Source organism: Notamacropus eugenii, chromosome 6 (genome assembly GCF_028372415.1).
Source record: "Notamacropus eugenii isolate mMacEug1 chromosome 6, mMacEug1.pri_v2, whole genome shotgun sequence".
Lineage (NCBI taxonomy): Eukaryota > Metazoa > Chordata > Mammalia > Diprotodontia > Macropodidae > Notamacropus > Notamacropus eugenii.
Genome location: NC_092877.1, coordinates 369106501 through 369121042, shown reverse-complemented (window position 1 = coordinate 369121042; position 14542 = coordinate 369106501). Strand labels below are relative to the sequence as shown.

At 42.3% G+C, this 14542-nt stretch overlaps 1 protein-coding gene across 1 annotated transcript in view; it reads left to right on the top strand.

Annotated features, from left to right (window-relative positions):
- Positions 1-4478: 4478 nt before the first annotated feature.
- Positions 4479-14542, top strand: part of KCNAB1 (potassium voltage-gated channel subfamily A regulatory beta subunit 1) — a 421316-nt gene continuing 411252 nt past the window's right edge. The window contains exon 1 of the mRNA XM_072618659.1: positions 4479-4822. Coding sequence (XP_072474760.1) covers positions 4587-4822 — 236 coding nt within the window. The 5' untranslated portion in view covers positions 4479-4586. The remainder of the gene's footprint in view (positions 4823-14542) is intronic.

Sequence of the window (14542 nt, the reverse complement as noted above, 5' to 3'; positions counted from 1 at the left end):
ATTGGGCCTTTACTCAAAGTCTTCCCACATGGTCTAGATTATAGAACTTGGATTTGGTTGGGAACCTGCTGGGATGGGGAGCATCTATAATGCCTCCAATAGCATCCCAGAAAGGGACCCCAGGCTGTCGTTGGAGGTATTGGAGATCCACCTCTTTAATGGAGAATTTGAAAGGATGGTCAAAAAAGATGGCAGGATGATGAAGCACCATTTTGAGTGGAGAAGGCAAGCCAGGCCAAGTTAATAAGCATTAGTAACAGCCCAGGTCTCTGCCCCTTGCCAGACGACTTCTAGCTTCTCCTAGAAAACAAACTTTTAATAAGCATACATATAAGAAAAGAAAGGGGGGGAGAGAAGAATAGAGAGAGAGAAGAAAGAAGAATATGAGGAGAAGGAGGAGGACAAAGAAGAAGGAGGAGGAGGAGGAGGAAGAAAAAGAAGGAGGAGGAGGAGAAAAAGAAAAAGAATAAGGAGGAGGAGGAAAAGAAGAGGAAGAAGAAGAAGAGGAACAAAAAGGAGAATAAGAAGGAGAAGGAGGAGAAGAGAAAGAAGAAGAATGAGAAGAAAAAGAATGAAGAGAGAGAGAAAGAGAGAGAGAGATGAAGGAAGTCTAGCAAAGCTAAAGGAGAAAGACCATGACAACTTTAAACATCCTTCTGCTGACCAAATGCCCCCTGCCCAGATCCCAGGAATAGCCTGATGGCTCTTTTTGCTGAGGCCACTGGAACAGAATGTCCTAGCCTTTCTTAAGAGCGATGGGGGGCTCTGGACAAGCTTTCTGTGCCTTTGTTTCCAATTAAGGATCCAGAAATCCTTTGGAGGGGGAGTGGCATTACAAAAAGAGCCAGGACACTATGTGAAAAACTAGTTAAGTACAAAGCCAAGCACTTGGTACTGACTTATTTAGAATTATCCAAAAATAATAGTCTCTCAGGGGAAAAAAAGGTCTGGCGTCTAGAACTGATGACTGCAAATTTATTTAATTTACTTCTTCCTGGTCACCACATGATCCTTGCTTTGGTGGTGCCAAGGTTGGGCCCTGAGAGTCCTCACTGTCCTTGGCTGACCTCTACACTCCCAAGCCTTGTGAACTTGGCTCACTGGAGTGTCCTTGCTTTTACCCTCCTCTCTTTTGCCTGGGTTCCTGAAGTTCAGGTAAACCTATGGAAAGTGAACAACCAGGAGGCCAATGTCACAAGGTGGAAGAGGGTGGGGATTGAGGGGTTCAGACATTCCATCCTTGACTTTGGGCATTCTCTTTGGCTGTCCCCTGTGCCTGGAATGCTCCCCCTGCTCTGATTACTGACCTCCCTGGCCTCCTGTTAAAGCCCCACATTCCACAGGAAGCTTCTCTGACCCCTCTGGATTCCAGTACCGGCCCTGTGTTAGTAACTTTCTAATTGTATGTAGCTGGTTTGTACATTTGTATGTGTCTCTCTTATCAGACTGTGAGCTCTTTGAGGGAAGGAATTATCCTTTGCCTCTTTTTGTATTCTTAGTACTTGGCAAGGTTCCAGGTACATAGTAGGTGCTTAATCAATGTTTACTGATTCATTGATTACTATGGAGGTAACACTGGTCCAAGCTCCTAACTCTCCTGTTGTTCTTAGAACTGGTTCTATGAGATTTCAGCACCCGCCTCTCCTTTTTGTTAAGGAAGACCAAAGCAATCTGCTCTGTGTTCCCTCACTGGTCCAGCTCCCTTACCAGAGACATATATTATTAAGTGACCTATTGGGGATTAAAGGCTTATCACACATAATCACCAAGTCAGATTCTCAGAGGGAACTCCACACTGTCAAACTCAATTCAATTCAATTTCATCCAGTTAAATGAACATCAATTAAGAGCCTACTATGTGCAAAGCTTTGGATTTGATTCTGGGGCTACAAAAGCAAAACCAAAATGATCCATCCTCTCAAGAAAATTATACTGTATTAAAAATGTTAATAGCTAGAATTTTTATGGCACTTTGCAAATACGATCTCATTTTTATCCTCATAAAAAGCCTGGGAGGGATCCCATCATCCCCATTTGATAGTTGAGGAAACTGAGACAAATGGAGATTAAGTGACTTGCCCAGAGTCACACAGCTGGTAAGTGCCTGAGGCTGGATTTGAATTCAGGTCTTCCTGACCCTGTACTTAGCCCACAATCCACTGCACCACCCAGCTGCTCCCTTTACAACTGATTGGTCAGTAAAGACTTTATGGAGGAAGAGGGATGTTAGCTGGGCATAGAAGAATGGGTAAGATATGAAATCATGGGCATTCTAAATGAATGGGTTTTACTGGGAGAACCTGTACCATCAAAGTAACCAGAGGCAAAGGGGAGTCAGTAGTCAATTAACACAAACACCTACTAAGTATCAGGCACTGTGGGAAGCACTGGGAATATAAAAAGAAGCAGAAGACAATTCTAGGTCTCCAGGAGTTTACAGTCTAACAGGGGAGAAAGCATGCAAACAAATATGGAGAGATGAGCGAGGCCTCATCAATGGATGGGATGTGGGGACTGCACACGATTGGGGAGGAGAGGGAAGAGCTCAGGATGATTTTAAAAGATGTGCACGTGGGCAACTAGGATTATGTGTTCAAGTTCAGGGAAGTTCAGAAAAGGAGGGGATTTTAAGGGAAAGATTTTGAGTTCTCTTTTAGAAAAGCTGAACTCAATATACCTATGAGTCATCTGGTTCAAAATGTCTAATCGGTGTTTGGTGATGTGGAACTGAAATTTAGGGGAAAGCCTGGGCCTGAAAATGTTGATCTTGGTGCCATCTTGTAGACTTAATGATGGAATTCATGTGAGTTGAGGAAAGCAGAGAAAGAATATAGAGGGAAGGGAAGAGGGTGCAGAATAGAGTTCTTGGGGTATACCCACAGGGGTATCAGGGGAGCTGACACTGATGAAGATCCAGAGAAGGTGCAGGCAGAGAGTTAAGGTGAGAACCAGGAGACAGCAATGTCACAGAAACCCAGACACTGGAGGGGGATAGGAAGAGGGAATGGTCAGCAGCATCAGATGTTGTCTGAAGGTCTAGATGGATAAGCACTGAGACAAGGTCATTGGGTTGAGTCATCAGAGCCTGAGACTTGGTATCAGAAGGAAATGGGTTCAGGTCCCACATCTGACCATTGTTAGCTGTGCGACAATGGACAGGTCACCCCCCTTCTGAGTCTTGGTTTCATCATCTTCAAGATGGCAGTTCTCCTGGTATTCTCTAATTCCCAAGGCAGTTGTGAAGCCTGAATGAGAGGATGTATGTGCTGTGCAAATTTAAAAACACTTATAGAAGTGCCAATGATTATTAATGTTATAATATTTAAAATATTATAATATTAATATAGTCATATGTAATATTAAATATTACAAATATCTAACAATACAAAGGACAGAAAAAAGACAAGACAAAAATACAAAAACTGCCAGAGGAATTCAGAGGCTGGAGGGATTGGGACTTTAAAGATGGATAGTCAAGGGTAACGTCAGAGGAGAGGTGAGATATGAACTGGACCTTGAATGACCGGTCAAGAGAGATCATGAGGTGAACGGTGTGTGAAAGGGCAGGAGGCGAACAATATGGCTAAAGGCAACAAGGTAGGAAAGTTATCATAATGACTTCTATTTCTGTAGAGTTTCAAAGTTTGTAAAACACTTTACATTCATTGTCCCATTTGGTCTCATAACATCCCAGTGGGGGTGGGTATCGGAGGTATTATTATCCCCATTGTACAGATGAGGAAACTGAGTCTAAAAATGCAAGTGACTTGCCCATGGTATCAGTGTCAGAGTCAGGATCTGAATCCAGTTCTTTCTAAAAGTTCCATTCTCTGGCTACCAAACAGAATCAGTCTGATGAGAGTGGGGGATGTAATTAATTATCAATCAATTAAAAATCACTTCTTAAGCAATTGTCACATTTTGGGAGTCATGACAGATGAGGTTAGAAAGATAGGTGCGACTGAGTTGTACGGAATTGCCTTTGAATGTTAACAAATATCTGATAGAGATTTGCATTCATTGGACACAAATCCACCTCGTGGGCATCCTGCACCCAGATGGATGGGGCACTGCTTTTTAAAAAGTTGTAGTGGGAATGGTCAATGACTTGGGGAAAAAGCTCATTGTAGAAGTCATAAACACAATGAAGGCCTTAGCTCATTCTGACGGGAATAGGCACTTTGGTCCAGAGCCTATAACAATGTTTCTCTTTACCTAAATAGAAAGACATGGGAACGAAAGTTCTATCCCCAGTGCCAAGACTCGCTTGCTTTTGCTTCAAATTGACCATGGGGAAATGATGAAGCTGATTAGGCCTGCCAGGGTCGACTGTAGGCTGGCCTCTGAAGCCGTACCCGTGCCCGAGAGGGTAGAACGTCATGGGATATTCCCACGATGCCTGCCAGGAGACTGTGGGGGTTGGTGCGGGAGCCAGACCCGGGCCCTGATGGGAACCTAATGGCCACAAGCTGGCTTCCTTTGGGCACACACAGAAACCGGGGAGCTAACGGAGCCAAGCCCGAGCAGTCCACGGATCTGAGCCCGGGAAGGTGCCCTCAGCTGCCTTGCGCTGTGGGCTCAAGACCATGCATCTTTACAAACCAGCCTGTGCAGATATCCCGAGCCCCAAGCTGGTGAAATCCAGTGACTCGGCTTTGAAGGGGAAACGTCCTCTTGTTGGGCTCCAAGTTCGACCTCTAGCATCGTGCGGGCCTGGGAGGATCAGTGGTGCAGTGGAACGGAAACATCTGGAGAAGTTTTTAAGGGTCCACAGTCTGTCATTACAGGAGACGGTCCGGGCAGAGACGGGCATGCCTTACAGGTAACCTCCATTAAAGTCAGCCTCCTGCCCCAGGTGCTTGCCACGAAAAGCCGGGGACTGAAATGCCACGTAGAATCACAGTGTAGAAACTTGAAAAGGGAAGGACGAGACGGCTGGATTTAGAGGGAGAAGATCCGGGTTCAAATTCGGACTCTCCTACCTGTGTGACCTCAGAGAACTCTGAGCCTCAGTTTCCTTGTCTATGGAACGAGGAAATAAACTCTAAGGTCGCCTGCAGCTCTATCTAGGCTTCCGAGATCTCCAAAGCGGAAGGGGGGGCTGCAGTGGAAAAACAGGAAAGAGAATAAGCATTTATTAAATACCTACTGTGTGTTGGGCACTGGGCTAAGCTCCTTACGAATATAACCTTGTTTGATCCAAACGTCAGAATCCTCTCCCTGCATCACTTCAGTTATATGGAATCTTCTTCCTGTTCACAGATAGGGCCATATAAAAGCCTATTTAAAAAGCACCTGTATAAGTACTGTGTGTTTGCTTTGCTCTGTTAATTGAAAATAAAATAAATTAAAAAAAATAAAAATCATCTGGGACTGTATCCAGGGCAGAGCCACTGGGTTTTGTCAGGCCCAAACTGGAGCTAGGTATACTTGCACTTTGTATGTCTACAAGTGAGTTGTTAGACTTCCCCCGGTTCCTTAAGGCCAGCTTGTGTGAGAGGCATGCGTTTGTGACTTGAGACAAATCTCGTCAGCCTCAGCTTCTTTGGATTTGAAGTTAGAGGATCTACCCAACTCAGAAACTTAGTGACTGGGACATTTGGCAACTTATTTCTGGGCAGTTTCTGTATCCGTAAAATGAGGTGCTCTGACTCACTGACCACTGAGTCCCCTTAGGAGCTGAGGTTTGGGAGTTGAGTCCAACCCTCCTATTTTCTAAAAAAGGAAATGGAGATTCCCAGAGATCAAGAACCTACCCGAAGTGACATGGATCTTCAGCAGGGGATTTCAGAATCAGCTCTAAGGTTCTTTCCAGCATTTCCCTGGAGTGACTTAACCAATATTAGAACAGGGCATTTAGGATTTCCTGGTACTGTTAGAGACCTCCAAAGTGCCTTGATGTTTTCTTTGAGGTATTAGTCATGTAATCTGTACTAATCACTAATGGGGCCGCTTAGATGTTGGGCAAGCTCTCTTTGAAATGACTGAAGATTTTATCATTGTACCTCAAGATCAATGAGAATTCATTCTCTAACCTTTCAGGGCCATCATTTATCCTGTTAATGATTAAAGAGAGTGAGCGTATTCTCTTTCAAGTGAGGTTGGGGCGGGGGGAAGGGGGGGCTCCTTTTCCTATTACCCTGGGTGGAACATTGTGTGCCTTGGTGGATCTGTTGTTTTTTCTAGAAGAGACCTGGTCCATGAAGACATTCTGCAGCAGCCAGGATTCCAGCTACATCTGGGACTGGCAAAAAGGGCCTGCCTGACAATGAAGTAAGCCAGTGTCAGCATCAATAGTGTTGAAGAAGGAAAGGTCAAAGGCACAAAGAGATCAGATGCTGCCAGAACAGGCTTAACCTTTACCAACAGCCTTGGTCCTAGGGCAATGAGGCCCAGACCCAGGCTTTTTCCACCACCCAGGTCAGGCACGATTATTACATGTTTAATGAAAATGCTAAAGCACTTTATTTATTTTTAATATCTGCAGGTCCATTTTGATTTGAGGACTGTTGTGCTATTTCACTGGTGACTAATTACAAAATTGCTAATGATTGACTAATTCCATTATACCAAGTTGCTGTGATAAGGCACTTCTCTGGATGGAAAAGCATTTTGCTGGCCACTTGTGGGTAGGAGAGACTGTTCACCCCTTTGGGAAGGGCATGAACTCTTTTGGATCTGAAATGAAACATTGTAGGACCTTGAGTCTGGAGCTGGGAGAGACCTCAAGGGCAACTAGATTATCTGTTCCACTCGCCTCAGTCCCTACTTCCCATCTGCACCCCATCTCCCAATTCCCTTTACTTCCAATGAGAATCCCTTTTCTTTCTTTTTTCACTTTGCCCTCCTATCAAGTATTGAGTGTGTCTCATTGAGGGTGATTTGATCAGACTTGGAAAAAGAAGGGTCTTTTCCCCTTTCTCTCTTTCCTCTTTTCCCTTTCTTGCCTTCCTTCTTTTCCCCTTATTTTTCTTCCTTTCTTTCCTTTTCTCTTCCCCTTCCTGCTCCCTCCTTCTCCATTACCAGCTTTTCTTCTCCTTAATCTCAGTTGAAGAATGTCTTGGATAATACTGCATTCACAGTAAGTTAGTCTTCCTTTTAGCCTCAACTACTCATAATTGCACAAGGGATCCCATAGTTGCCTATTTCTAGTTCCGTGTTCTTACATTTAAAAATGTGGAATCTTGATTCTTTGACTCTGGCAACATAGAGGGGAAAAAAATGAGGTGAGAACTTGCTTTTGGCAGTCTGTGCAAGGGCTGGGTGCATGTGGGGTTCAGTGTGGGAATAACCCCATCTACTGGTTCTCTTTTACCTGGAAAGTCCATGAAATTTTGAAGAGAAAGTAGAATCAATGGGTATGGAATGGATGGGACTATGGAGGGTTTAGTGTCCAGAGAAGCAAAATAGGTAGAATAGGCATAGTAGGTAACACACTGGATGTGGAGTCAGGAAGGTCTGAATTCAAATCCAGCCTCAGACACTAGCTATTTGATCATTAGCAAGTTATTTAACCGCTCCAAGCCTCAGTTTCCTCATCTGTTAAATGGGGTTAATAATGGCCCCTACTTTGTGTTGTTGTGAAGATCAAATGTGATAACATGTAAAACACTTTTTAAACCTCAAAGCACTACAGAAATGCCATTTTTTTATAATAAAAATTATTAAGGCCTTGGCTCAAAGATCTTCCTGCCAGTCGGGGGATAGGAAAATTATCTTCTCTGGATCCTAGCATGAAGTTAAGAGGGAGATTGTGGAGAGGATGATTTTTGGAGTATTGAGAGTAAAATAGATTTAATTTAAACCATAAGTTTAAATTGGCAAGAAAACTTGATTTAGTCATCCTTGTCTACAAAAAAGTACATTCTTGTCGGTGTTTAATGTTACCACAGTCTTGGAAATAAATTGGCTTTTCAGTTTTAGACATTTAACAAGGAGTTCACCACTTCTGCAGTGGTACCAGAAAATTTAATGAGCCTTGGACTTGGAATCAGGAAGTCTGAGGAAAAATCCCAGCCCTGCCACTCCAGTGGGGAAGCTCCTTCCCTTCTCTGGGCCTTAGTTTCCTCATGTGTTGAACGTGGAGATTGGCCTAGGTGTCCTCTACAAGTCCTTTCTGGCTCTTCAACTTATGAATGCCTAGATTCATGATCAATTAATGATCAACAAGCATGTATTTCATTGGAGGCCTTGGGCACTAGGTTCTTGGGATACAAAAGCAAAGATGAAATTGTTCCTGCCCTAGGAAGAGACAACATGTACAAAGAAGTACCTTGGGTGAGTAGGGAACAGATGAGTGGTTTCATTAGTGGAGAAAACTCTTTCCTGGTGAGGAATTTCCCTTTCCAATGAAGACCTAAACCTTTTCCACAACTTATAGTTTCTGCACCTTAACATTGACAGGTAAAATGACCTGCCCAGGTTATATAGTCAGGATGTGGCTAAGTTAAGATCCAGGTCTTCCTGACTCCCAAGGCCACCTCTATCCACTATGACTCGCATAGAAAACACATACGGAATAAACAGCCCCAGGAATTTGAGGTCTCTCACATTGACAAGTCGGCCTCTAAGTCTGGATACATCCATCTCAGAAGAAGTACTCATCTGCCTAAGATCAGGCATAATGGGGCAGCCCTTTAAACTTGGTCTTGGGCTTGCCAAGGCAGGACATGTGCTTTTGATGACGTACTCGTGGCCATGTGGGAGCTAGAGTGAGGGAACAGATGTAAACTCCTTTCCTCCAGCTAACTCTAAGGAAGCATCTAAAATGAGTCTTGCCTGGATTCCTAGCCAGAAAGGAAGAAGGAGGTAAGGTGATGGGCTGTTTCTTTTCGTGCATTTAATGGTATATATTTAGATCATCTTCATCATCTCATAATATCTCCCCAATTATGAGTCATAAGGGGATGGAACCCCTCTCCCCAACCACCATCTCATGACCATATAATCATCACCTGGAACCAGGAATGGTCCCCCACTATACATGTGACAGGAGATATTACTAACACACACCCCTGGTTGAAATTTGCCATTCATAACTACTCCTGGATAGACAGAAATCTCCAAAGAAGATAGAAAGGTGTTATTCCTAATTTAAAGATAGGAAACTGAGGCAGGGCAAGAGCAATTGCTTCCCAAGCTCAGTTCTGGAGCTCCCAGTCTAACGGTCCCCTCCCAGGGGGAGGCTAGCTAGCATCCAGCCTAAGTAGTGAAGACGGTTTTCTGTACTGTTGGTGGAAAGAAGGGATTATTCACTGTAGAAATCATGAGTAATCACCTTTCACACTTTGGATGGAAGTATTTTCCCTTGGAAGAAGAACCAGCAAACTTTGAAAGAACTAATTAGAAGATTATTTCTGTGGTGCTTTAATTGAGTCACTTTCTTCATGATGACCCTAAGAGGTTGGTGCTGTAAAGGTATCATTACCTCTATTTTACAGAAGAGAAAGCTGAGGCTCAGAAAGGTTTACGTCAACAGGGTGCTAAGTTCATAGGCTACAGTGAAAATTATGCACCTCTCCAGCCACCTCCCCCCACCTCCAGGCTGCAGAGACCCTTCTAACTCTGAAATTCGGTGCCCCCAAGACTGTGAGGCACCTTGGCCCTCTGAGGAATTTGTTGTGGTTTTGGAAAGAAATTACAAAAGGAGAAAATTTCAATATAGATTTTTCCAAATTGTATCTTTGAAGAAAATTCTGAATTCTTCCTTTGTACCTTTATTTAAATTGAGAGACTGGAGCTCAAGGATATGCTCTTCTGTTACTGGTTGTCAAGCTAGCGAGTTCCCTTATTAAGTAACTGGCATGGAGCTTTGTTTCCCCTCACTCCCTTTCCAGAACATTTTCTATCTGAGGCCAGAGTTATTCATGTCAATTAAATAAACATTTAGTTACTTCCATTTTATTTTAAAATAAATCTTATTGACGCTTTTGGGTTTTGTCATTGCCATTTTTAAAGATACATTTTATTTGTTTCATTAGCTATTTTAACAAGACATGTTTTAACATTTAAAAAAATTCTCTCTTCCACCCACGCCCTGTAAATTGCCATCCTGGAAATGAACTCTAATTCATAATAATAAAAAAAAATCAGTTCACCAAAAATGAGTGTCTATGACCATATCTATGACACTTCGCCCTCTGAATTTCCCATCTCTCTGCTCAAGGAGCTTGCAGGGGGTACAAATATATAAATAGATTAGTAAGGAAAAGATGATTGAGAGAGAGCAGGAAAGACTTTCTGTAGGAAGTAACTCAGGAGCTGAGTCTTGATGGATGTTTGGAATTCTAAGAGTTTGAAGTGACGACTAAAGTGCATGTCGGTCATGGGGGACAGGCTGTACAAAGGCATGTAGGTGGCAGATGAAATGAAGAGCTCAGGGAAAAACAAAAACACAAGCACTGGGACTAGAATTTTGAATGTTTGAAAGGGTATTATATGAAACAAAACTAAAAGGTAGGCTAGGGTCAGGCTGTAACCACCTTTAAATGCCAAGTTGAAGATTTTATCTTTTGTTCTAAATAAAATGGGGAGCCATGGAGATTCTTGAGCAAGAGAGCAACATCATGTTGCCAGCTTTGTAGAGAATGGGCTGGAGCAAGCAGAGACTTGATGCTTGAAGCCCAATTAGCTATAAGGTCATCACTGCCATTTTTTCTCCTTCCTTTCTTATTTCTTTTTTTTTTTTTTATTTTGTAATGTTTAACAATCACTGCCATACAATTGTGATTTTATCCCCCCCACCTACCCCCCACTACCCCCCTCCCTCCCCACGACTGCATACAATTCTGTATAGATTCTACATATACTTTCCTACTGAGTATATTTTCACTATAGTCATGCTATGTAGTCAGACTAAGATAAATGAAAGAAATCGTATAACAAATCAGAACATGATACACAAACACATACACATACACAAACATGATCTGCTACAATATGTGAGTGACTTCCATATTTCTCTCTCTGAGTGTGGCAGGCATTTTGCCTTGAGATCCTCCATTGGGATTTTTTTTTTTTTTTTTTGGTAAGAAGTTCTTGTGTTATTACAAAAATCTAAGTCTACCAGAAAAAACTCTCACACACTGTGGTTGTTGCTGTGCATAAAGTTCTCCTGGTTCTGCTCCTTTCACTCAGCATCAGGTCATATAAGTCCTTCCAGGCCTCTCTGAAGTCTTCTTGTTCATCATTTCTTATGGCACAATAGTACTCCATTACATTCATATACCATAATTTATTCAGCCATTCCCCAATTGATGGACATCCCCTTGACTTCCAGTTTTTGGCAACTACATAGAGTGCTGCTATAAATATTTTTGTACATGTGGGACCCTTTCCCATTTTTATGATCTCTTGGGGATATAGTCCTAGTAGCGATATTGCTGGGTCAAAGGGTATGCACATTTTTGTAGCCCTTTGGGCATAGTCCAAATTGCTCTCCAGAATGGTTGGATGCGCTCGCAGCTCCACCAACAATGAATTAGTGTTCCAACTTTCCCACATCCTCTCCAACATTTATCATTTTCTTGTTCTGTCATGTTTGCCAATCTTATAGGTGTGATGTGGTACCTCAGAGTTGTTTTGATTTGCATCTCTCTAACCAATAGTGATTTAGAGCATTTTTTCATATGATTATAGATAGCCTTAACCTCTTCCTTTGAAAATTGCCTGTTCATATCCTTTGACCATTTATCAATTGGGGAATGACTTGTATGATTATACATTTGGATCAGTTCTCTATATATTTTAGAAATGAGGCCTTTATCCCCGAGCTTAGCTGTAAAAATTCTTTCCCAATTTACTACATCCCTCCGGATTTTGGTTGCATTGGGTTTGGTTGTGCAAAAACTTCTCAGTTTAATGTAATCAAAGTTATCCATTTTGCATTTCATAATGCATTCTATCTCTCCTTTAGTAAAGAATTCTTCCCTTCTCCATAGATCTGATAAATACACTATTCCTTGCTCCTCCAGTTTATTCATGGTATCAATCTTTATACCTAAATCATGTACCCATTTGGACTTTATTCTTGTGTACGGTGTCAGGTATGGGTCTATGCCTAATTTCTGCCACACTGTTATCCAGTTTTCCCAGCAATTTTTGTCAAACAATGAGTTCTTATCCCAGAAGCTGGGGTCCTTGGGTTTATCAAACAGAAGGTTGCTATATTCCTTGCCTACTGCATCTTGAGTGCCAAGTCTATTCCACTTGTCTACCTCTCTGTTTCTTAGCCAATACCAAGTGGTTTTGATAATTGCTGCTTTATAGTACAGTTTGAGGTCTGGTAGCGCTAGGCCACCTTCCCAAGCATTTCTTTTCATTAGTCCCTTTGATATTCTGGACCTTTTGTTTTTCCAAATGAATTTTGATATTATTTTGTCCAGCTCTAGAAAGTAATTGTCTGATAGTTTAATTGGTATGGCACTAAATAAGTATATTAATTTGGGTAGACCTTTCTTATTTCTTGAGAGACAGAGCTTTCATGTATTTTTCGGAAGCTTGTGAAGAGTTCTGATGAAATTTAAATGAATTCTTGGAGATATCATAAATTTACAGAATTTGAGAATTAGAAGGGGTCTCCATGGCATTCCTCCATTAGGACAGTGAGATGGTGGATAGAGAGAGAGAGTGGATAGAGAGCGAGCCTGGAGTCCCACAGACTCATCTTCTCGAGATCAAATCTGGCCTCAGACACTTCCTAGCTGTGTGACTCTGGGCAAGTCACTTCACCCTATTTGACTCAGTTTCCTCATCTGTAAAATAAGCTGGAGAAAAAAATGGCAAACTACTCCAGTGTCTTTGCCATGAAAACTCCCAATGGGGTCATGGAGAGTCAGACATGACTAAACAAGAAAATCACCATCCATACCTGAAAGGGGCTGCCTAGACCGACATGTATGTGTGTGGAAATGGTGAAGGAGACCAGATCCATATTAATCAGCTACATAGAGCACGTCTAAGCTAGTATCACTCTGGAGTGAAGAAAAAGAAAAAGATCAAAAATATCCTCAGTGACTCGTAATAGCAAAGCCATTTGCTTCTTCTGCTCTGAGAGCTAACTATGGAGTTGTTCCCAATGAGACTTTGAACTTGATGAGGTAGGCTTGTCTCCCAAATGGGCTCAGTCCAATGTGAGTGACTGAGGGCACTCTCTGCTATGCTAGTGTAGAATATATGGTTTCCATGGTGACAGTTTTATTCCCAGCTAAGATTAATCTGGGAAAAAAGAAAAACAAGAAAGCTCTGAAAACATGTATCAATGGTTTAGAAATTGTAAGGAGCTGAAGCATCCTGTTTGATCCCAGAATCAAGAGTGACAAAGGTTTACATAAATCCTTTGATGGCTTAGTCTTTGTTTAAATAGAACTTTGACTAGGGTGGGGTGAATGGGCTTTTGTCCCAGGGTGCTTATTTTAGAGATTACCTAATTAGAAGGCACTTGCATTCTTTTGTTGCATTGAGGGGTTTTTCCCTGCCTCTCCACCAGCAGCAGCCTTACAAGCCCTGCAAGTCCTGGGTTTCTGTCTTTGCCTTACAAGGCCAACTGTGCTACGTCAACCCCCTCAACGGAGGGTGCCTTTATGGTTACTTGTCCTGACTATAAAAATTTCAAGCTCTGGCTATGAAAAAGTACCGTTGAGTCTTTCCTAATTGTGCAATGACTTACCAATGGTAGCACCAGACAGGTTGTTCATTACATCTGAGACACTTGGAGTTGCTTCATAGAATCAGGAAGGAGACTTTAGGCATTATCTAATGAATCCTCCTATGCCGTGAAGGACTTCCTTACATAGAGTGCTAGATGAAGGTCATCTTTTCTTGATTTGAATGCATCTAAACGCAGAGAACTGATTTCTTCACAAGGCATCCCATTCAATCTTTGCTCTTATTTATCAAGTAGCCTTTCTTCTATGAAACTAAGATCTGCCTTCCTCTAGCTTTACCCATTGACCCTGGCTCTGTCCTCTGGAACTAACAGAATAATTTGGAATCCTTTTCCATCCAAGAGCGCCTTTTGTCTCTACTGATCAAACTGAAGAAGTAACACTAATGCAACAGAATTTGGAGTTAGAAACTTAGCTTCGATTAATAGCTCTAAAACTTTCTATCTGTGTGATAGGTGGCAAATCCCTCAACTACCCTGATCCTCAGGTCCATCTTTTGTAAAACCTATGCTCCATCTTGCCTCAGATGATTATTTGGAAGAAAATGCTATGTGCCTCTGAGTGTGAGCTTTTGACATTCTCTCTACATGCTCTGCTGTTATAGTAACAGACCAGAATCACTGGATGACATAAATGGTTTCTGTAAATCAGGGTAGTCTGGAATTACCAAAGGAGGTGTCAGAAAGGATTAGGAACTAGAGCCTGAGGTGTGGGGTGAGGGAGTAGGAAGAAACTGGATTCCTTCTGGACCAAAGCACCTTTCTGGAATTTGGCGGACTTTCTAGAAAGATGGAAGTGGGAAGGCAGGAGGAATCATCAAATGGTCAATGTAGTAGGGTCTCCAGAAAGCATCTGGTCTAGCCTCTTCATCTTACAAA